The following is a 23,657-nucleotide window of genomic DNA, read 5'->3' on the forward strand; positions in this document are numbered from 1 at the left end:
CACAAGAACGTCGAATCTGAATCACTTGAAAAAAACACGGGGGTGCTTAACTTTTTTCCAGGTGTATAGTTTAAAAACCTGAAGTAATTGAAATGAAATTACCATACTTGTTCCAAAACAATGTTTTTTCATCTGAATGACATTTTATGCAAACAATGGGTAAAATGGTCAGACCTCCTATGATTCAGGTTTTGTCGTCCCTGATTTTGAACTGAAGAGAGTGAAGGTAACTATTGGAAGCACCATTGTTACTTTTAACCAAACAGTAAAATTGACTATCACTCTTATATGCACCCACATTTTAAACCCAAGAACTTCAGGGACCCAGTCCAATATTCTAACTACCAGACTACACTCAGGCCTATCCCAAAACAGTCTATTACTGGAGATTACACACATTCTTTTGAAGAAAACATATTTGTATACTGATTTACTAGATTTATTTATTGTGTGCAAAGTTGTGCTGTTAAGTGTTGTTGAAATTACAGCTTGTCTATGATTCTCTTAAACAAAATAATAATAAAAGCACATTTAGATCATTCACAAAATACAAAATATTTTTTGTCTATATAGATACACACATAGTAGATGTGTAGATAGAAGTCAGAAATAGACAGAATTACTAGCAACAAAAATCAACAACCCACAAAATCAATATGAAATTATTTGAGGTTTAACACCTCACTCATAGATTCATATATCACCATATGATCTCATTTGATAATAAGCCTTAAGTTAATCCATTCCATTTTTAGTAGATTTCCATCTGAGCCTATCTCATGCAGATAAACCAGTCATTATATTTAATCTCCAATCAATCCCATTGAACAAACTGATTGGTGCTGAATCATTCAAATTAGTTTATTCGTTAAGAAGTCAATACAGCATTTCTTTCTCTACTCATAAGCTTACAATGAAATGGAACATTGAGCATGTATATCATACACTAATATCATGATACAGAAAAAAAACTAATAATATGAACCTTTTCAAAAAGTGGACTTTCCTTCATTAAGAGTTAAATGACCATTATAAACATGTTGATCAGTCAACAAAGGGTTGATCATACAGCTGATAAGCCAAAGCAATGATCATAAGTCCATGGAGGATGAGGCATGCTAACACCAGTCCTCAGAGAAAGGAAGGAAAATAAGGTGTTCTATGGACAGGTGTCATGTAACAAGGAAGGGACAGTGTCATATTAAATTGGTAAAAATGAGAAAATGGAAGACACCTGAGAAAGCGTATCCATAAAAGCAGAGTTAGGCCTAGTAGATTCTGTAGGAGAGGCATGGGAAGGCAGTATAGTTAGGAGGAGAAAAAGGCTGTCAAATTCCTCCTTGTCATGAACATTTTCGGGAGAAGGATGACACGTATAACGATCAATCTCCCAAAGAATGATAACTGAAAAATCCTTAGTTGAGACCCTTGTGTAATGGCACTCAAAGTAGTGGTAAAAATATCAGAAGTTGTAAACTTTGGAATTCATCATAAACTGTGAAGTCAAAAAATGAGAAAAAAAATCAATAAAAAAAGTTATTGTGGCAAACTACTACAGAAAACTAACTGCAGTAAATGAATAAATCAAGTAAATCACTAATTTAAGAAAAAAAAAGTTAAATGAACATGTGAAAAGAGTACAATTGATAAACGTCTGCACTCGATCACTACCTAACAAGATGTGATAGTTCACTAGAATTGAATAGAGGAAGTCACATGCATCAGGTGGAGGGTTATTGCATGATGATTTACAATGCAAAATGCAGTTGAACCATGGTGAATGTGGCTTCCATGGGAGTTCAAGGCTTGTGGCATGCAAAAAAAAAATTTTTGGATATAGGAGACAGGACTGAATGAGAATAGCTATCCGTGTGAATGAAGGTAATATACCGTATTGGAATCCAATAATAACACACACATATACAAATGAGAGCATGAAAATAATACATATTAAAAAAATTATAACACAGAGGTAATAATTGTAATTAAGGAATAAGAGTTAAAATATTCTTAAACATGTGTTATTTAATACTTTAAAATAATGATTAGGCAGCTAGTTTGAACTTTACTTTTTAAAAAAAATTTGAGGAAAAAATCATCTCTAGTTGGGCTGTGTGGTCTGATTATCCAGGTGTTTAGTTGGTGTGTTTCTTTTCTATCTTATCACAAAGCTACAGAAGGGATATTTGCGCTAACCATTCCTAATTTTGAATTGACAGACTAGAAAGTATGCAGCTAGTCAATATCACCAACTGCCAACTCTTGTTTGACCATCATTCTTATAGAGCACACACACACCCCCAAAGTAACGAATGTGATTTTGCAAAATTGGGAGACAAACCATGGCCCCTCAGATTCACAGTCTACTTTGAACTTACTAAAATCAGCAGTCTTTGAGATAGATTAAAATACAATAATAATTCAAGTGTAAATAACACGTTATTAATATATCTTGTTTCACACCTTTAAGATTTTCTTTCCTAACAAGAAGTGTCTGCAGTGGTATCACTAGGATTTTTGGTCAGGGGAACGGCACATTCTTAAACTGATTAGTTTAGTAGTGTTTCTTAGGAGATTCCTTTTCAATAATTACTAAAACACATTAAATTCCACATTGCATGGCTAAACAAAGTTAAACACAGCAAGCAATTTTTCTATGATCGGCAAGTCTAGCATCTTGGAGTTACAATTATTCTAGTACTTCTTCATCATTAGCAATTTACAAATTTTCAGGAAGAATGTTCCCTATGTGGAGACATTAATAAATGTTTGATATTTCTAACTATACATTAACAATGAAACCATAACATTTCTTTGCCACAAACAATTAACATGAAACAGTAAACACATACACATACAGATTCAACCTAATACTGTTGACAAAAGTTTTGAGAAACAAGGTAACAACAGCTTATTATTTTTATTATTCAATCACCATTAATAAATAAAAGCATGTGTCTAAAATTTTTTCACTAATTAAACCACAAGTATAGTAAAAGATATCCAAGGCACAGCATATTGGAAATGTAAGTTCTAAGTACACCTATTGGCATTACAATAACCCACTGCTAACGATGGAACTGTCATGCTTAATTACACAACAAAGGGAAGTTAGAATATTTTATTTTGAATCCTCATCTTCACACAGAATTAGCAATAAATATATCTTCTTCAGAACTTGGTTCTTACTATACTTTAAATTATAAAGCATCTGTGATACAGGTTTCTTAATAATATTTAAAGCTTGCTGAAATGTTGTTGTATCACAAGGATTTGATACCAATTTAATCAACAGGTTGTTTTACAAAATCAAAAAAAGTTTTATAAACAAAGCCAAGGAAATAATGTGAAAGAAACAAAATCAAACCCACCTACATTTTTACATTATTACCTGAAAATCTCAAATAAAATAGTTACATTATTGAATAACAACTAAATCAAACCTATTGGAAAAATTTCAAGTAAACTAAATAAAGGGAAAGACCCCATCAACAGTTTCCATAAACAAGAAATATATTCGATCCAATGCTCATGCAACAAAGTATATATAGATCAAGCTAAATGGTTGTTAAATGTAAATATAAAAGAACATAAAACTCATTGCCACCATTTGGAAATAAAAAAATTAACCATTGTCACTTGTGTATAACAAAATGGTCACATAATCAAATTCACAGAAACAAAATTCACTGAAGAACCTAAATATTTTCCCCAAAGAAATATTATAGAAGCTATTGAAATATACAAGAATGTAGACAGACTCATAAACAATGATATGGGCTTTCAAATTAATCCATTATGGAAAATATTTTTACAAGGAATATGTATGAAGAAATCAGACTTACAAAATAACATATGCAAGATTTCATTGTTCACACAAACATGCAGTATACCCTTGAAAATGACGTACAGTATGTCAAAACTAGTTGGGATAATCAACTTCATATTTTTGTTTGTTCTTTGTAACTTAATTTGTGCTTATAAAGCTGTTAATCTTTATACTTGTAGATAGCATAAAGTACTACTTACCCCTATCAACATGGGTCACGGGTCAAAGGCCATGTCATCACGTTTGTTTACTCGCATTTGAAATCTCATTGAACTACATTTTATGAATTTATGTCAACAAGTTTGGTATCAAATTGTAGATTATAATTCAGATTTTAGTATTATACATTAGTTAATTTCTTAATTTAAATGTAAATATAAAAAACACCTAAATATCGAATTTTGTGTGTCATGTGGTATGTTGAATGCAGTATTGATTCAAATTAGATTTTTGTGATGACCAAATACAAAGTCTATAGTTTCTTGTGAATTAGGAACTCAAATTACCAATACTGACAAGCTAGAATATAAAATAAGAACCTCCTATATTTTCTATTTTCTGAGATATTGCTACATTTACTGAATCAAACACAGTGGCCTTGCCTAACTCTCCATTTTTGGAAACACTTGCTTATTTACACATACTTCTGTCTATGATGTATGAATAACCAATCGAAAGCTCAAAATGTCCCCCTTGTGGCTTCATCAGTGTCTTTGAAGTATTAGGTCAGCAAATTATTTCTTTTTATGCAAGATTTCAAGCAGTGAGGTAAGACTTTAGTGAGCCAGAAATTTCATATTTTTCTAGATCCAAATACAGTATAGTTATTAAACTTGGTAAATTGTAGTGGAACCCTATGGTATTGATATAGTAATTTATGATTTTTGGTTATTTCAAAATGTATATATAAAATTTTAAAAAAATTATTTTGTTTCACGTCCTCCATGTGAATAATTTGATATCAGCTTAGCAACCTACAGCAAGCAGCAACCAAGTACAAAGTTCGTAACTAAAAGAGATAATTGTTTGCTATACTTCTTTATTTACTGTTCTATGTTTTAAGAAAAATAAGTTTAAGAGCTTATTTGTACATAGTATTAATGTATTATAACTGAAATGTGACTATTTTACAAAATACTAGTCCACTACAAAACAGCCATGACAGGTCACTTTCTAAATACCAGTTTTATATTCTTGAATACGGTAACATGAGTGCATGTGCACCATGTGATTGCAGCTTCTGTAATATTAGCCAGGCATGACTGGAAGGTTACTATAATAAAAATGATAAATATATATATATAAATGTTTTATTTTATGAGATTTAACCTATTTAGACTAAACATTTGTATTTTCGTGTTATAATTCGCAGTCATTCTAGAAAGAAAAAAAGCATAATTTATATTTATTTCCGAAATTTTTATGGTGGTTACGAGGTTGGTCAAATTGACCAACCCCGTATATAGAGTTAGAGTAGAGAAAATAACAGATAAAATATAGTTTTACTGAAAACAAATGTTTGAAATGTATTTAGGAAGTTTTATAGATTACACAAATGATATTTGAGATTTTTTGGAACAAAGAATAGTTTTTTAATCATAGCATGAAACCCACTTTGCACTCAGACAAGTAACGAAACAGACTCGATATGTTCACAAACAAATCTTTAGTAAAAATACTTCATTAAAAAATCAGATTTTTTGTGTACAAAAGACTTGTAATGTTTACTAAAAGTCTACTGAATATTGTGAAGATACATATACTGTATTAAAACTTATAGTATAAATACTTAACATGTACAAATGTTATACAAACTCGTGTATTTTATACCGAGCCTGTCGCGAAAGGGTTAACTTGATTCAACTGAAATATGGCTTACTTAAGTAAAAAAAAATTGTACTTGAAAAACCAAATGTTATCTGGTTTTTTAAGTCAACAAAAAATGTATCTCAATGATCAAATGAATTCTGGTTGAACCAAACAAAAAGTTGTTTGAAATACCACTTGTCATCTAGTTATGTTTAGAATACTAAAATTTTCCAAACTTACCAACTGCAGATTTTACACCAAAATCAACTTACCTGAACGACCACAATCAGCACAAGAAACCAGTTCTTCTGCTAGTCTGGTTTTTTTGTTTTCATTACTATCTCCAAGACAGAAGTCACAGTAAGGACTAGGAGCAGCAAGTGGTTTGCCTGATGCACTTCGCTGACCTGGAATAAAACAATTCTAAGCTACTCTATGTGAACACAATAAATACACTTTAATATATAAAAAAAAAATCATTGACTGAAATGAATTTTAAAAAATCTATAAATATACATTAAGCTATGTCACTGATCAGTCCCATACACTTTCTTCCTGACCCTTCTTGTGACACAATTTGTTTCAAACCTTCTCACAATCTATCCATCTCTACGTACACTTGCAGTACAACATGAATTGTAATAGCTCATTTCTGACGCACTTAAAATGGAGAGGAAGGAAGAATATGTATTTATCTTGGGGGAAATAAGTGAATGCCATCTTAATTCTAAAAATATAGATTTCATACTGAGCTAGAATCCTGAAACCAAACATGGGTGGATAGGTATACAAGGAAACAAAACCTAGTTTTCATTTAAAAAATCAGTGTGGGAAACAACCTACAATGTTTTGGTCAAGTAAACCTGCCCACATCTCAAAAAGATACGAGACAGATGACATTTCAATGGAATGAAGGGTGTTAAAAACTGGTGATAAGGAATAAAACCTACAGTTGAACTGCAGAATACCACAGGAAGCACAGAATGAAAATGTTGAAAATCTATGATAATGAATGTATAAAAAAAAAAAGATACAAGTTGCTCAAAAAAGTTCATATTTTTGCATACAAAGAAAATAAGTGAATGGATTCCATGTGACATAACTGGGAAGACTTCAGTCAACCAACCAGAAATAGATTATTTTTGAAAAACATGGAACAAAATTGGAAATTTAATCCAAATGATAGGAATAACTTAAGAAAAACAAGCAAGACCAAAAAGGATGAACAAATAAAGTGCATTCCAAAACATAGGAATAAAACAACCAAAGTCAAACCTTGCATAGTTTCTCAAATACACACACAAAACAAAAAGAGAAATGGAAAACCTTTTTAACATCTTCTTGAGCTGTGTGAAAAAAAAAACCAACAATAAAAATATAGCTAATAGGGAAAAATAAGAAAAGCATCTTTAAGAATGAACCTAAAATACATTACATCAGAAAGCTTGAACAGCAACAAGAATTATCCCTTACTAAGAAACGAAAAATGCAAAAGGTGCCAATGACTTCATAGTGTTCAGGATAAAAGCACTGAAGAGCTAACAAGATAATCAATCGATCCTTGAAGGTGACATCTATGTATTATACAAGGAAAAAAAAATATTTCATAGGAAATCACAATGACTGCTATAGTAGTCCAAAAACCATCCACCAATCTGAATGGCTGCTAGAGTAATTCAAAAACCCTCTACCAATGGGAGGCGGGATACACAAGATAGAAAAGGAGGTGCAAGTTTGATGCAAAAAAGAACACCTGGAACAAAATATAATCTTCATTCAAAAAACACAATTGGAAGTGACTTTTGTGTTTCATATCTATATTTAGTTCATTACAAAGTTATAGTGACACACATACCCTCCCACTTCAACTAAAATGGGTAGAACTCAGAAATATGTAAAACCTTCACTTTAAATATGAACAATAGAAAGATTAGTCTTTCTAAAGTTTCATTTATAAATACTTCTCTATGTAATACAGCCATAATGGTGGCATGATGTTCAGTTTTACATGGGGTAGTAAACTGGTGATTTAAAAAGAGACTTAGACTTGTGATTTAGCAAATAAACCCAGAAACTATGGATTCCATGTGACATGAGGAAAAGACAAGATTACATACAGAGAAAGAGGTCGTGCTAATGCATCTTGAGAACAGAAATTTATAGTTCGAAAGACATAGAGAATGTCAACTGTTTATCAATCTGGACATCTAAAGAGCTACTGAAGAAACTGCAAAGAAAATTATCTTATAGTCAGATATGCCGACTCGCACTTAAATTCAGAACACTGGAAACATGATAAATTCAAATCTTAGTTAAAGGAATGAGAGCTAAAACATAGTTATGTCCACACCAGCTCTCTAATTTACTCGGTAAAACCAGAGAAAACAAAATACAGCAGCACCCACAACAGCTAACCACTTTATTCAATTAATAAACCAGACAAGTGTGACAAATAAGTAGCAAGCTTTACACCAGCTACTCAATTTAATCAGTTAAACCAGGAAACTGAGATAAAAGACAGTAGCATCATGTCAGTTAAACAACTTTATTCAGTCAAACCTGGAGGATCAGATAAGCTGTAAACACTAACTATCCCCTTAATTCAGTTACACCATGAAGCCGAGATAAAAGAAACAATGTCCACACCAGCTATCCACTTTACTCAGTACAACCAGGAAATTCATATAAAAATGACAATGTCCACACTAGCCATCCACTTCACTGAATTACACCATGAAGCCGAGATAAAAAAACAAAACAAAAACAAACCAATTATCCATTTGACTCAATAAAAATAAGGAAGATGAGGATAAAAGACAACAGTCTCCATACCTATTCACTTTTCTTAGTAACAGCATCTTCATAAAATCTTATCACATCTCCAAAAAATTAATACATGTTGCTGGAACTGTTTCTAATCTTAACAACAGAGAGAAAAAAATCTAACCAACTCTTGTTAAACTGTTGGATTACATAAAATCAATTTAATCTAAAAGGAATCCACGGAATGAATCAATATCTCAGACACACTCAGATAAGTTTGCACCTCCACATGAAATCAAAAACACGATTCTTAAAATATTTTTTTATAGATTGTTTAGGCAGAGTATTCATGACGTGTAAACTGTAATGGATGGCAACTGCCTGTTGTAAAAAACACAAGTGTAGAAGACGATGTTTCAAAAGTCTTCCATCTTTTATCTTAAGGTCTACCTGAAGATGAAAGACAGAAGACTTTTGAACCACTGTCCTCTACAACCTGTGTTTTTAACAACAAACAGTTGCCGTCCATTTCAGCTCACTCATCATGTTTCTTAAAATGTGTACAAAATAAAAAGCATCTCAATTAACAGAAGAAACACCTACAAGATGGATACCTTAAATTATATGCGACTTGTGTAAAGACAAATTTAAAATGGAACTGGATGACACAGAAAAGCCTTGCCATTTACATATATCCTAGTAATCTGAGACTAATCTGACAGAAGCCAAATTGAAAAGTCCATGAGAATGCAGAACATTCAGCAATTAGTGAATAGAAAGAAACAGCTTGTTTAATGTAGAAAGAGTCTGCAAGGCAAGTATCCAAAGAATATGCAGCTTAAAAGAAAAGAAAAATTATCACATTACAACTTATACATCTGAATAAGAAAGTAAAAAGCAAAACTGTTAATTTCTCAGGAGGAGTAGAAACACCTCTAAACTATTTTGAACAGGGAAGAATTTGATAAAGAGTTCACTAGTGAAACTAGCTTAACAATTAACCAAGTGGCAAGCAAGATTATTCAAAAGAACTTCACAACTACACTCAAGAGAAGATTCACATAAAAGTCCTTCTTAACTTGGAAAGCTAAAACAAAAGTTTAAGGAAGAACAGGAACCTTTGTTTTGTAGAAGCACTGTTACAAACATAATAAATTTTTCTGTTCAAAAACCTTCAAAAAATTTTAAACTAGGAAGTAAAAAGGATAAAAGTTGCATCAAGCCTCCAAGACATTGAAGTGTAAAATGTGTTAAATGGTGCCAGAATCTGAAGTACATGATGATGCACATAGCTTGATAGAAAGACCATCACTGAGGAAAAACAAAGTGACTTCAACAGCTATCAAAAACCAGGAATCATGCTGGAATAACAGTGGAGGCTACTAATAGACAGTGAAGTTTCTTGTGAGAAAGAGTGAAATGAGTAACATCATAAAGTAATACAGGATGAAAGAATGAGAAAAATGTGATCAATAAATATTTATTGCCAAAGCTTATTCATTTTCTATCTACATATATAATACTGTTTTGGATAAATAACAAGAGACTCAGCAAGTTTTGACATTACAAATATTCTAGTCATAAAAAACAACACAAATAACATCAGAGAAATACACCCAAGTAATTCCTACTTTAAACAAAATTGGATAAGTAACCTTCATTATTACAAATATTATAATTTTTTTACTATATTTTGTCATGCAGTGCTCAATACCAGTCATATTGGGCTATACTGGTCATATAAGTCTTGTAGGTAAACAGAACACTGGTAAAAATGGGTTGTATCATTAAAAACAGTATCAAAAATTGCTCAATATATATATTACAATCCTAAATATGAGCCAACATTTTCAACCAACAATAGGTTCAACTAAATAATTCAGTTCCTTTCAAAAGTTTTTTGTAAGATGCTTTAGCTAATCTTAAGTGTTAGAAATTTAAAATATCTAAATGTTAAGAATTTTGTGAAGAACAATGTTGACCCAACAAATGGTTTAGGAAGAACTGGACATTTGCAAGTTGCTCAAAAGTGTGAAGCCGAGCTTCAGGCAATAGCTAAAAGATGAGTTATAATTAGCATTTATAATTTTTAAGTTACATTTAGAAATAACCAATTATGACAAAAATTATTACACAAAAACTCCTTTCATTACTTTACTGTAACATATGGGAATTTTTGTAGCTATGTGATAACTGAACATGTGACCATACATTGAGCAGTGTTTGTCATGTACTACTACATCCTTCCTTTCACATTTAATCAATTTTCATCATATTTCTCAAAAAAATTAAAAAATGACCATTATATAACTTTTCCGATGCCAAATTTAAGTCTTTACAAATTAGTATTACAATACTTTCAACTGAGATGCAAAATAACAATTGCTTGCCATATTTTTAGCAAGACACCATAAAATTTTTAATCTCACAACTGAGGAAGAGTAATAGTCAGTATTTTATTATTTATATATAGAAATCCAAGAATCAAGCTTGGCAAGCTTTTAGTAAAACCTAAAACTCTCTTGTACACAAAAAATCAGATGTGTTACAAATGTATTTGTACTCAAGATATGTCTCTGAATCAATGTCGGTCTGACTCGGATTCTGACAAATCAGACTGAATAGTGATGTCGACACGAAAAATAAAAATGCTTTTGTCCGTCTTACAGTTTACATATACATTTGCATAACCTCTAGAACTTCTAAAATGCATACCTATAGTTTTTTCCAGTATCCTTATATACTGTATCTGGTATTTACACTCCTCTATTATGAACTGTCAGTAAATCAGCAGTTTAGGGTAAAAATCAATAGCTGATAACTCTGACATCAAATGCATAATGACATGTTGAATGGCATGCACATTTAGAAGGTTGAATAGTCTCATACAACTACATAATACCCATTATAATTTCTGTATAAAAACTTTATACAAGGTGTCATTACACGACCACAGATTATAGGTTTCCAAACTTTCCCATTCCATGACCAACCTGAATAGCTAGGTAATTTTCTGGGACCATGCTCAATTGGAGAAGGGGGATTACTGTTCTAATATAATTCCATAAAGTCTTATTCCTAATGCTTTTTTGTTTTGTTTCTTCAAAAACATGTTAAGGTAACTATTTTATACATAATTATCAAATCAAAATATTTTGACATTATATTGTGTCTTGCAAATATTTTGCATCAGAAACAACCTCTACATATCGTCCCAAAAGCAAGTGATTTTTGGTGGTGTCACCTTACCTACAAAATGCCAAATAATTTCAAAATGTAGTTCTGATACATTCTGTTTCACCACGACTTTATATCGACTGTGGATGTAACTGACTGAGTTGCATATTCAAAATAATTTTAATATAACAAACTCAAATTCCTGTATAACTATAATGTTTATTTTAAAATACAAAGGATTGTCATAAACAATAACAATCAGTACCTCAAAACAATAACTGAAGACATTCGTCACACTTTATATTAGTATTTCTGACAAAAAACAGCAGTTGAAATATTGTTCTAGATATACAGGGTTTTTTTTTTAAATGTGGTTAGGTGTTTTTTTTCTCAATCATATAAATGCACATTAATATTCTAAATAGTTATATTAATTATTTAAAATTTAATATACGTTTATAAGTTCTTTGCCAATATATGATCAAAATGATATTATAAGGAACACCAAACAAAGACAGATATATATATTACTTTTTACTATACTTCACAATTAAAAAACTTGAAATGTAGTCAAAGTCTAATTATTATTTCAAATTTTTAAGTGTCCTAACACTAGTATAACACCGTGTATTTAAACAAAACTGGAGAGCTCCATGTAGAAGGAAAGAGAATTACTTTAGTTTAAGGGGGTAAATTAAAGGTTTTAAATCACATATTGACTAAAAACAAATTGTATGTTAGCATCATGTACAGAAGAAATAGTTACTTTAGTGAGATCTTCTGGAGACTTGAGGTATGATAAAAATAGAAACAGTTTCTTATTGTTTAACTTTTGACTTATCTCATCATAAAGCACATATACATCATCATTTTGAAGCATGTCTAAGTGTTTACTTCTTCCAATGACACATTTTAGTATTGTGGCTCTTCTTTTTTTTTTAATTTCACGCAAAGCTACACAAGGACTATCTGCACTAGCCGTCCCTAATTTAGCAGTGTAAGACTAGAGGGAAGGTAGCTAGTCATCACCACCCACTGCCAACTCTTGGGCTAATCTTTTACCAACGAATAGTGGGATTGACCGTCACATTATAGTGCCCCCACGCTTGAAAGGGCGAGCATGTTTGGTGTGACGGGGTGTGGCTCTTTAGCCGGAATAAAAACTACTGCCACAAAATGCATCAATCAGCTTTTTTTGTTAAACAAATTTACCAAATAAAACTTACACACATCTTCATTTTAACATACAAAAAATGCAGACTAAAATTTAATAGCATCAAAAACATCAAGTCCAACACTGATGCATCATAAATCACAGATTCATTTCTATGTGACACTTTATATAACACTCCAAAGTCAGTACTTTACTGAATGTAAACTCTTTATCTACACATCTCTGTAAGGTTTAATAGAAAAAAATAGTTTGTGCCTAAAACTAACTTTCAATAGCACATTTAACTTAATTGCTTTACCTATATATTAGAGATTCACTTTTAAAACAATACCTACCCTGCAATCTGTGAAAATAAGCTAAACCCTACGAAATAACCTGCATACACAGAAAGTAAAAAGTAATCATAACCTAACTTCTCAAACCAATGTATTATAAGCTGACACTACCACAGTTAAACAGCACAAAACAAGCATGGATTGAATAGTGCTGACACAATGTGTTGCAAGGCATGAACATAACATGAAATATATATAACACAAGAACAAAAGCACAAAGTAGTACATAGTGTAAAATAAAACAGGAATTTTACATCATAAATACAGAATGGGATTAAGGAGAAAAATCATTATTACTTATACAATGTTTAACAAAACAACAAATTACTATTAGAAACACAAGCCATAGAAAAAAGTGAAGTAAAAACCAGATAAATGGTCATGTGCAAGACAAGGAGGAATACATTAAGTTCTTTGGTACTGAGCAGACATTCACTTCCGTTTCTAACTTAACAGGATGATTATCAAAGTCCAGCATCCCCTTAAAAGTTCATTTAGATTTTCACAAAAGAGAAATTTGAGTAATTTAACAGCCAAACAGAAACCTGATTCACCTGATCCTAAAGATTGTATGTTCAAAATGTCCAGGTAAGTTTTGTTTGCTCTCTTACTTTCAAAGCTACTTCTTTTAAAAGTAATTAAAAACTGATAATTTAACATTCTGAGAAGCAACAAAAAAACAAGTATTTTGAAAATAAGAATCACAAACAAGAGCTATTAAAACTGGATATGAAACAGTTATAATAATAATAATAATACATGCAAATATGTATCTATGTTAACGTGCATTAGTGTTATGTCAACAATTTTCAAAAAAAAAGCTATTTCTTTTAATAGTTAAAAACTGATAATCTAACATTCTGAGAAGCAACAAAAAAAATAAGTATTTTGAAATTAAGAATCACAAACAAGAGCTATTAAAACTGGATTTGAAACAGTCATAATAATAATAATACATGCAAATATGTATCTATGTTAACATGCATTAGTGTTATGTCAACAATTTTCATGAAAACAAAAACAAGCATATAGTAGGCTTAACTTGTGTTACATCTTGTACGCACTAATGTGAAAGTAGGTGCTTTACAGCATGTCACCAAGATATACCAGAAAACCAAGTATTTATTTAAACATCATTTACAAATAACAGAATGAATTTCAAAACCAGTCTAAAATGATGCTGCTACATCAAAACACTATGGAGTGGCATGCTTGCACTTGCAGACCTTGTTTCCTTATTCAAAATATATTTTTAAAAAGGAAGAAAAAGAAAGCTAATCAACAATATGGCAAGTTTTACAAAATAATACACCAACAGTACCTTCAATAATGTATGACAGAATTAATGTTTAAACAAAATAATCAACATAAAGTATCTCCTCTTAAAAATATAGATAAAATTTAAGGTGAATTTTTATTAAAAAATAGCAATGTACTCAAATCATTCTGTTAAATAAATATGCCAGGTCTAGTTCTATAAATATTGTTATTGTGTGTCCAAGAAATCTTCTGTAGTTTTTTGATACTGTATTTATTTTTTCTTTGATATTAAGTTATTTATTTCTCTTTAATGCAAGCACTGTTCACCTTTCCAATTTGTATTTCTACACAAAACCAGTTTTCCACATGAACATACTTTGAAATATCTTTACAAAGGCTTCTAGTTATTATTATCAGTTTGCTTATTTTTCACTGTGAACTTTTCTCTTTAAATTGGAGTCTAACTTCTCACTCAAAATTATAATTTAATAATAAAGTACATTTTTGAATGGAAGGTTTATCACAAGAGTTAGTACAACAAAGATGTTCAATACACTTGCTGTGTTTAATCTCGTGTAGTACTTAAACTGCAAACACTCCTAAGGTTATGAAGACTTGTTGGGTAGCTTCTTCAAACAATAAGTCAAACATATCATGCATTCCAACAAATTTGTTCTTTCTAGCCAAATGGATGATAAAACTAAATAATCCATGCCACTCTTTTGCCACATCACTAACTGAGAAGTTTATGAAAAAAACAACAACAGAATCCTAAACCAAAATAACTTACATTAAAGTGAGGTTATCCAATCTTAAGATCATCAATACAATTATGTAAAGAACAGCAAGTTGATCAATTTGTACATATGTTCAAAAATACTAGTAATATTAGCTATTTTTTCAAAAAGAAGGATTGACTTTGTTTCCAAAAACTCCCACTTAAAATTTGAAAGAAATGATTTTGGAAAATCTCTATATATCCAGCTTGTCATGTTTAATGTTAAAATATTTAAAATATTTTCAGTTGACACCAAACTTAAAACTTGGTGTAAAAAAAGCCACTCTCATTAATGTAATCACTGATTCTGATAGGTAAAAGTATGATAGCAAAATGTGCAAAGTGAAGTTATATGGACAAGTGGCCAGGTAATTTACGTTGAACGACTTTTTGGATCATCTTTGTCTTCCTTCATTAGGTCAGTATGGCATGGTAATGTGTGGAGTTTGTTCAAGAACAAAACAAAAGTTTTCAATAAGTATTTGAATCTTATTGATCAGGAAACCTGTTACTGTGATTGGCTTTTGATTCTTATTAGTGGAAGATCCTGTCATATGAATGACTGGTTTTGTTATCAGTGCAATCTAGATATTATCAATTTCTGTTTATTAATTTCAGTTCATTGCTCAATTTAGGTTTTTAATGTATACATCTTTTTTTTTCTTTTTTCAGGTTTTTTTTTTCTGTTCAATAACGATGCATTTTATCTCAGCTTATTTTATTTCCCTTGTCAACATGTTCTGAAATGATTGAACAGCATTTTGATGTTCTTTTAATTGTTGCTTTAAACATCTGCCTGTTTCTTCTATGTATTTTTCTCCATGAGTACAGTGTTTTGTATATTACTTCTTTAGTTGTGAATTTATCTTTAGGCTGTTTGTCATGGGTTGAGGTTACTAAAGGCTTTACAAAACATAGGTCAAAATTGCACTTGAAATTTCTTGCATTTTGCACTATATAAGTGAATCTTTGTATAAAAAGAAGAGTGATGTTTGTTCTTGGTTTTTGGATAAATCTTTCAAGATTCTTATGGTTTGTAAAGCTTGTCTGATCACGTGGATCGGAAGGTGGTTTCAATGTGTCTAATCTATGAGTACAGGAAGGTTCCATCACATACTTTAGCTGCTCTGTTATAGAGAGACAAGATAATACTTTGTTTGACGGCTAACAGTTGGTTGGACCTGTAGTTGAGGCACTTATCATTTTGCATTGATTATTTGTAAACAGTGGTTGAGAGGTGACTATTCTAATGGTAAATAATAGCATTCAGGAAGAGAAGAGAAGAAAATTCTTGACACAACTAAAACATAATAAAGGTGATATCATCATGGTATTAAACAAACCATCCTATTATGACACACTACATAATCTAGTCCAGAATGTAAAATATGGAAAATTGAACCAAAACCCTATGTTAGACACTGAAAAATGGGCCAACAAAATCATCAAACTTCTTCAAATCCAGCAAGGTTACAAAAATTTGCAAGTAGCAGGTTCCAGACCTCCACACACATATGGTCTCACTAAAATCTATAAACCTGATGTACTTCTAAATAGTCATTACTATTTAATCATCATGTCATTACATCACTAAGTTCCAAGTCCCAATTATTTGGCCCTGCAAAAGCAGCAACAAGCGGCAGTTTTAAGAGTTTTGTTTGAAAAATAACCAAAATACCTGTGAAACTCTGTGATATACTTGCCAGTTTTGACACACAAGACATGTTTTCAAACATTCCAGTACGCGAGATCCTTCTCCAAGTCTGCAATAGATTAGAAGGTATATCCTTAACCACCTGCACAATGCTATCTGCTGACACCATTATGGAACTTTTGATCTTGTGTACAAATACAACATACTTTCATCTTTAAGACTCATTTTATGAACAAAATAATGATTTAGTAAAGATCTCCCCTGTCTTCCCTCCATTCTCAGTGAAGAAATTTGGAAATGATGTCCTGTGCCCAACTGACAGCCTTTAAAACTTTGAAAACTACATGTAAATGATACATTTGTCATTTGGACCAATGATTTACAAAGAATAGATCTTTATATTTCATCTAACCACCAAGTATACCAATAAGTTCACCTTTCAACTTGAAGAAAATAAACCCTTCTCCTTCCTGGACATCACGATTTACTGTCAAGATAGTCATTTTAAAACCAGCACTTACATAAAACCAACACATACCAATAAGTATTTCAACTATAGGTCCAACCATCCACTAGCCATCAAACGAAGTATTATTACTTATGTCCACAACCAAGCAATTAAAGTATGTGATAAAAACCCTCCCTGGAATCAGGAACTAGACCACCTTTCAATCCACTGGATACCAAAAAAGCATGATCAAACAAGTTATACAAACCAAAATATTCTCAAGAGAACCATGTAGAAAACCAAGAACAAGCATCACCTTTTTTTCCCCACTAAAACTCAGTTATATGGTGTAAAGAATACATAAGAGATTTCATCCGGCAGTTCAACTTAAGTCCAGCAAATACCTCAGTAACCTCTTAACCCACATCAAACAGCATAAAGATAAACTCACAAATAGAGAAATATATAAAGCTTCTTGCAACTGTGGATACAAATATACAGGAGAAAAAAGGCAACAATTAGGACAATGATTAAAAGAACATCGACACAATGTTCAATTAATGAAAAACCAAGATCTCCACCATTTCAGAACATGCTGCTGACATGGGACATAAGATAGACTGGGAGTAAATGCAGTGTTGTCATAGAAAAAACTGGCAGAAATTAAAAATAAAAGAAACTACATACATCAGAAACCTAAATCCAGCATTGAACTGAGACCAAGGAACATATACTAACAATGTCTGAATTGCAATGATAAAATATATATATATATGTATATATAAAAAGATCTTCAACCAATAGAATTAACAGCCACCTCGTAACAGGCTTTTCAACCAATGAGATTAAAATCTTTTGTTCTTGAACAAATTACCACACCCCACTGACCTGAAGAAGGTGATCCAAAGTAATGTCAAACTTAAATTACCTTGTAAGTTGTCAGTACAGCTTCACTTTACGCATTTTCTTCTTAAATTCTACTGGCAAATAACATCTCTAAAAAAAAATGTTCTAAGGCATATGAATACATGCACTTTATTCTATATGCAGATTAATTTAATTTTGATTTTAAACAACATGAAATGATAAAACAAATACAACTGACTGTTGTTCTACTTACTATACATTTTTTATTTTATTTAGGTTCTTTTTTCATTACAGAAATATCTGATTTTTATTCTCCTTTCAAATACAATGATACTTAAATACAGTGGTTGTAGAAAATTGTGACAGTTGTAGAAAGTATTCTGACACATAAGTGAAACAATTAGAGAAAAGCACTAAAATACAAGCCAACTTGAAACAGAATAATACTGTCCTACACTCTCTTGATGTGCTTAAGAGCAAGATATGACTGATCATTTTCTGTAATTAGCCTATATATTCATTATTTGTCCAGCAACATTATTATTATTATCTGACAGACATTTTATAGCCAAAAATTGATGGATTTTGTAATGAACTAAACATCTTCCCTTCCCTCAATTCTGTGATGTAGTATCATACTCACTAACAAACCTTTCACCCCTTTCCAATAATACAATTGATGAGCAAAATGTAGAGAGAGAGAAACGAAAACAGCACACATGTAGTGTAATAAGTTCAGAATACTATGTAAAGATTAGATCTAAAAGTTACCTAACTATTTATTATATGAGAGTACATAAGATACTGACTATTGATAGTAACTGACAGGATACCTCCACCAACAGTTCATGTTATTAACAAAGTTTGTAATTTTTTCCGACAGTTACAGAACATAATCCATTTAATATAATTACTGCATATCCAGCAAAATGTATTATAACCAATATTTTGTATACAAAGCAGATATTTTTCATCCCAAATAACTTCCTAAATTGATATTTTGATTTTTGAATCAAAAGATAAGTCTACTTTTACATTTACCTACTAGAAGTCTATTCTACTGACTCAGACAACAAACAAGGCAAATTATTAAAAGGAAATGTATTCAAACCCTGCACAATAGTGGTTGTTTTTTATATATTTGTTTTAATATTTTGACTGTATGTTTTAAATTACAGATACTACAATAATAACATTAACTTGGAATTATGGCAAAGCAAGCATCATCAAAAACATTGGCCTTGGTTGTGAAAGATACATTTCATGTGATAAATGAAAAAGATAAAATATATTTCAAAATAAGAAGTTACTTGAAACTGCTAGGATTCTGTTATAACTGATAAGAAAAAATACAGAATGTGACAGTAGAACTAGTATAACTTTGATTACCTTAATTCTGTATACATTAATCAAATACAGTGTACTTGGAATCCAAAACATTTTATAATTTCAACAAAGTTTGGTGTACAAAACATAAAATTTCATACGAATGTAAAATGTTGTATGTGAAACAGTGTTTCTGAAATTTGTTTTATATCTGTTAATCCAAAACTGTTACATTACCTTTGTTTTGAGCTTCTAACATAATACTCCTACCTTAGGTAAGTAAAAATTCGTTGAAAATACCAGGGCTGCTAAAATTTAAGAAAGATGCAAGTTATTTTATTAAAGAAATAAATACATGCAAACACAAGACAAATTTACACTCAATGAATTTCAAACTCATTCAGGCTTCAATTAATGTACCATAATTGTAAATATTGAATAGTTTCTTATAAAAGATATATCTTAACATAAACATCAGACATGTATTTTAACAAAATGTTATAACAGTTTACTGTACCTCTATACAAACTAAAGAAAAATTAATGGGTGCAGAAACAACAAAAAAAAAAAGTGTTAGGCTCATGTATCGAAACAAAAATCAGCAAGAAATACCTAACCAAATAGAGGTTACGATGCTGAAAAGGGGAGAAGAAATGGGAAGCGAATGTCTGCCGTACCATTACTTGGGCTGTTTAGGAAGGACAAGAAGCTGTCCTGAAATTTCCTCAAACCTGCCAGCGGGTCATCTGCCGGTGTTCCCGTAGAGGAAGAAGGAGAGTGAGAAAGTGAAGATGACAGTGCCGCTTTTGGAGGAACATAGCTTGGTTCTTCTTCTGCAGTGTCAGAGCTATTGTTGTGGCTGTGTGTGTAATGATAAGACAATCCAGGTCTCGTCTTATAGCGGGCACCACAAACTAAAATGGAAATTGAGTCTTTTCAACCACCTGATATCATAAATACAAAATTATTATAATTTGATGCAAAATTTACATGTGATACCCCGAATCTTCAAAAAGACAAATAACCTTTTATTGTTATTATAGTTGTTGTTTTCTTTTGTAAAAGTTATTATATTTTAACACATTTTGGTAAAAAGCAGTTAATTACTGTTATGTTCCCACTAGGACATTTTTCCACTTTCTATTGTGACAAAAGTTGCCTTTGCTAATTTTAATAATATGCAAAATTACTTCCTACTGATTAAAATATATTAATATTGAATATATAATTTTTACTTCAGTCTAAATTCTAATTCGTAAATATGTGATATTATAACTAAGTCCCAATCTACTTCTCAGCCTTCAGTTCAGTATTCACTGAGGGAAGATTGTTGAGTAATTATATACAGCACTACTGTTTGTCAAAAAAAATATATAAAATTTGAAGTCAACCGGTTAACAAATACTGTGGACTCTTTACTTAAAATGTATAACATTAAACAGATAAAACCAATTTGTTGTGTGTACATCCATTTCATCATGAAATATATACTGAAACAAACAAGCACATAGTTTCTAAAACAAAGTTTTAGAGACTACATTTAAGATATTATTCATTAATCAGAACAACACAGTATTTAACCAAAAATTACACAGAAATGAGAATAATCATGTAATACTAAAACAGAAAAATAAATCAAGATATATTAAGCATTGAATAAAATTTCCACATCCAATTTATAATACAGTTAAATCAATGTTAATTCACGAGCTTTACCTATAGTAATAAATAAAAATGCTTTAAATATATAATGTTGAGAACACTGTATTAAAATGATTTTTAATATGCAAATCAACAAGTCATGTGACAAACATAGCCAATATAAAGTTGCAGTGGACCAGGATGTACCAAAACTACATTTTGACACTTTGCATTTCATGGAACACCATCCATGGAAAATATATCACTAAACTCAAAAATACATTTTTAGATAGAGGATTTATGACTTCTAAGATTAGCATATCCCTTGAATATAATGGCATTGGAAAACAAAGGAATATGGATCCACTCTGGACACCAGGGTCATCCACAAAGAGACATGCAATGAGTCATAAACCATCTGTATTAAGCAGTGTGGTGTCTTGCAAAATTTGAGAATCCATGAACACAAAGACAAAAGCCATCCATGTGCTCTGAGCAACAGTATGTAACACAACCAAAATATGATCTCTGCCTGAAAAAGCAACATTGTTCACGTGTACACAAGTTGCTTGCACAACATATCTGTCCAACTACTGCAGTTGGAGAATGAAACAGGTATTCCAGTTATCCTACATGAAACATACCAGCCAAGTTGCCAGATGTAGCACCTATGGATTTCTGAGCAATTGGTCTGTTGAAAGGAGCATTGGGAAACCATCATCTTTTACACTAGATGGTTTATGGAAAGTACATCGCAATAGGGTGGTGCATATTGGATATGACAGCCACATGAAAGTCTTTTGCAGTGGAAACTACATTGCAGGGATATTGTCAAGATGCATGGTCATTAGATAGAGCATGACTAGATGTGGCAACATAGAATATAACAACATTATGGGGCTCAAATCATTTCAATATAATGTACTCAACCTATGCACAAAATACTTTCATATGCCTAGCACCAGAAAAAAGTTTATAGAATATATATATGTTTCAAGTAATTTATTTAGGCACAATTTCAGCTGAAAATGACTGTATAACAGAATGTTGGATCACAGTGTATCATTTAATTTGAAAAAACAAGCACAATTGCTTGCCAATTCAGTGAAATTATAATAACAAGGTTAGTGGTGATCCGAAAGTGGTTATGTCCCAAAATTCTATTCAGAATGTAAATTAGGAACATATCTATTCAAGATTGACATGAAATCAATAATACAATAAATGACAAATACTGCAATTAGGATTTTACACATATTATGCATGAATATGCCAATAAAAGCTGTAACAAAACCCCAGTATGCAGTTTTATCATTGCTAATGAGCACAAAAATCAGCAAATTCTGAATACTCCTATTGAAAGCACTTAACCCTTTCGAGAAGGGTCACGGATGAAAAGCCATGTCATCTCGTCTATTTACTCACATTTGAAATATTATTGAACTACTATTTCATGAATCTATTTCAATAAGTTTGGTATCAAACTGTGGATTATAATTCAAATTTTTGTACTATACATTGCTCAATTTATTAATTTAAAAGTAAATATAAAAAAACACAGATAAACATCAATTGTTGTGTGTCCTGTGGTATGTTGAATGCAGCACTGGTTCAAATGAGATATTTGTGAAGTCAAAATACTAAGTCTATAGTTTCGTACAAATTAGAAGCTCAAATTACCAATATTGACAAGCTAGAATATAAAATAAGGATGTCTTATCTTTTCTTCTTCTTAAGATATTGTTCATGTAATAAATCAAAAACTGTAGTTCACCACCTACCTCTTTCCATTTTTGGAAATGCTCCCTTATATATACTTACTTCTATATATAACAAGAATAACCAATTGAAAGCTCAGAATGCCCCCTAGTGGCTTTCTCAGCCATTTTCAAATATAAAGTCATTATATCTTTCTCTCTATACATGATGGCATAGAGGTAAGTCAAGTCTTTAGTCTACTCGAAATTTCTTATATTTTTAGACCCAAATACAGCCTTGTTACTAAAATTGATAAATTGTAATTGAGTTCTGTGGTATCAATATATTAATTTATGATTGTTTGGTTATTCAACAGTATATATATATATATATATAAAACCTAAAAAAAAATTATTTTGTTTTATATCCTCCACGTGCAAAATTTTTAAAGGCTTAGCAACCTATGTCAAGCAGCAACCGAGTACAAAGGTTGTAACAAAAAGAGATAATTGTTTGCTTTAGTTCTTTATTTACTGTTCTGTGTTTTAAGAAAAATAAGTTAAAGAACTTATTTCTAAATAGCAATAATCTATATACATATATAATGTATAATAATTGAAATGTGACTGTATTTTACAAAGTACTAGTCTACTAAAACACAGCCAAGACAGGTTACTTTGTAAAGACCAAAGGTCAGTTTTATGTTATTGAATACAGTAACATGAGTGCACGTGTGCCGCATCATTCTAACTTCTGTATTTTTAGCCAGGTACGGCTGAAAGGTCAATATAATAAAAATAATAAATATATATAAATGTATAATGTTATGAGATTTAAGCTATTTAGTCTAAACATTTGTGTTTTCATGTCATAATTTGTGTTCATTCTAGAATGAAAG

General features: G+C 31.0%; 1 protein-coding gene across 4 annotated transcripts in view; it reads right to left on the reverse strand.

Annotated features, from left to right (window-relative positions):
• Positions 1 to 23,657, reverse strand: part of LOC106478371 (zinc finger protein ubi-d4 B-like) — a 52,906-nt gene that overhangs the window by 8,875 nt on the left and 20,374 nt on the right. For 3 of the 4 annotated variants that reach the window (XR_002609903.1, XM_022382012.1, XM_022382019.1), the window contains exons 5-6: positions 20,098 to 20,334; positions 5,911 to 6,045 (exon numbers count right to left, since the gene is read on the reverse strand). Coding sequence is in view for 3 of the 4 variants with exons in the window: in XM_022382012.1 (XP_022237720.1) it covers positions 5,911 to 6,045; positions 20,098 to 20,334 (372 nt within the window). In the remaining variant the exon portion in view is untranslated. The remainder of the gene's footprint in view (positions 1 to 5,910; positions 6,046 to 20,097; positions 20,335 to 23,657) is intronic. The other variant, XM_022382014.1, reaches the window with a different exon arrangement.

This window comes from Limulus polyphemus, unplaced genomic scaffold (genome assembly GCF_000517525.1).
Source record: "Limulus polyphemus unplaced genomic scaffold, Limulus_polyphemus-2.1.2 Scaffold10, whole genome shotgun sequence".
Taxonomy (NCBI): domain Eukaryota; kingdom Metazoa; phylum Arthropoda; class Merostomata; order Xiphosura; family Limulidae; genus Limulus; species Limulus polyphemus.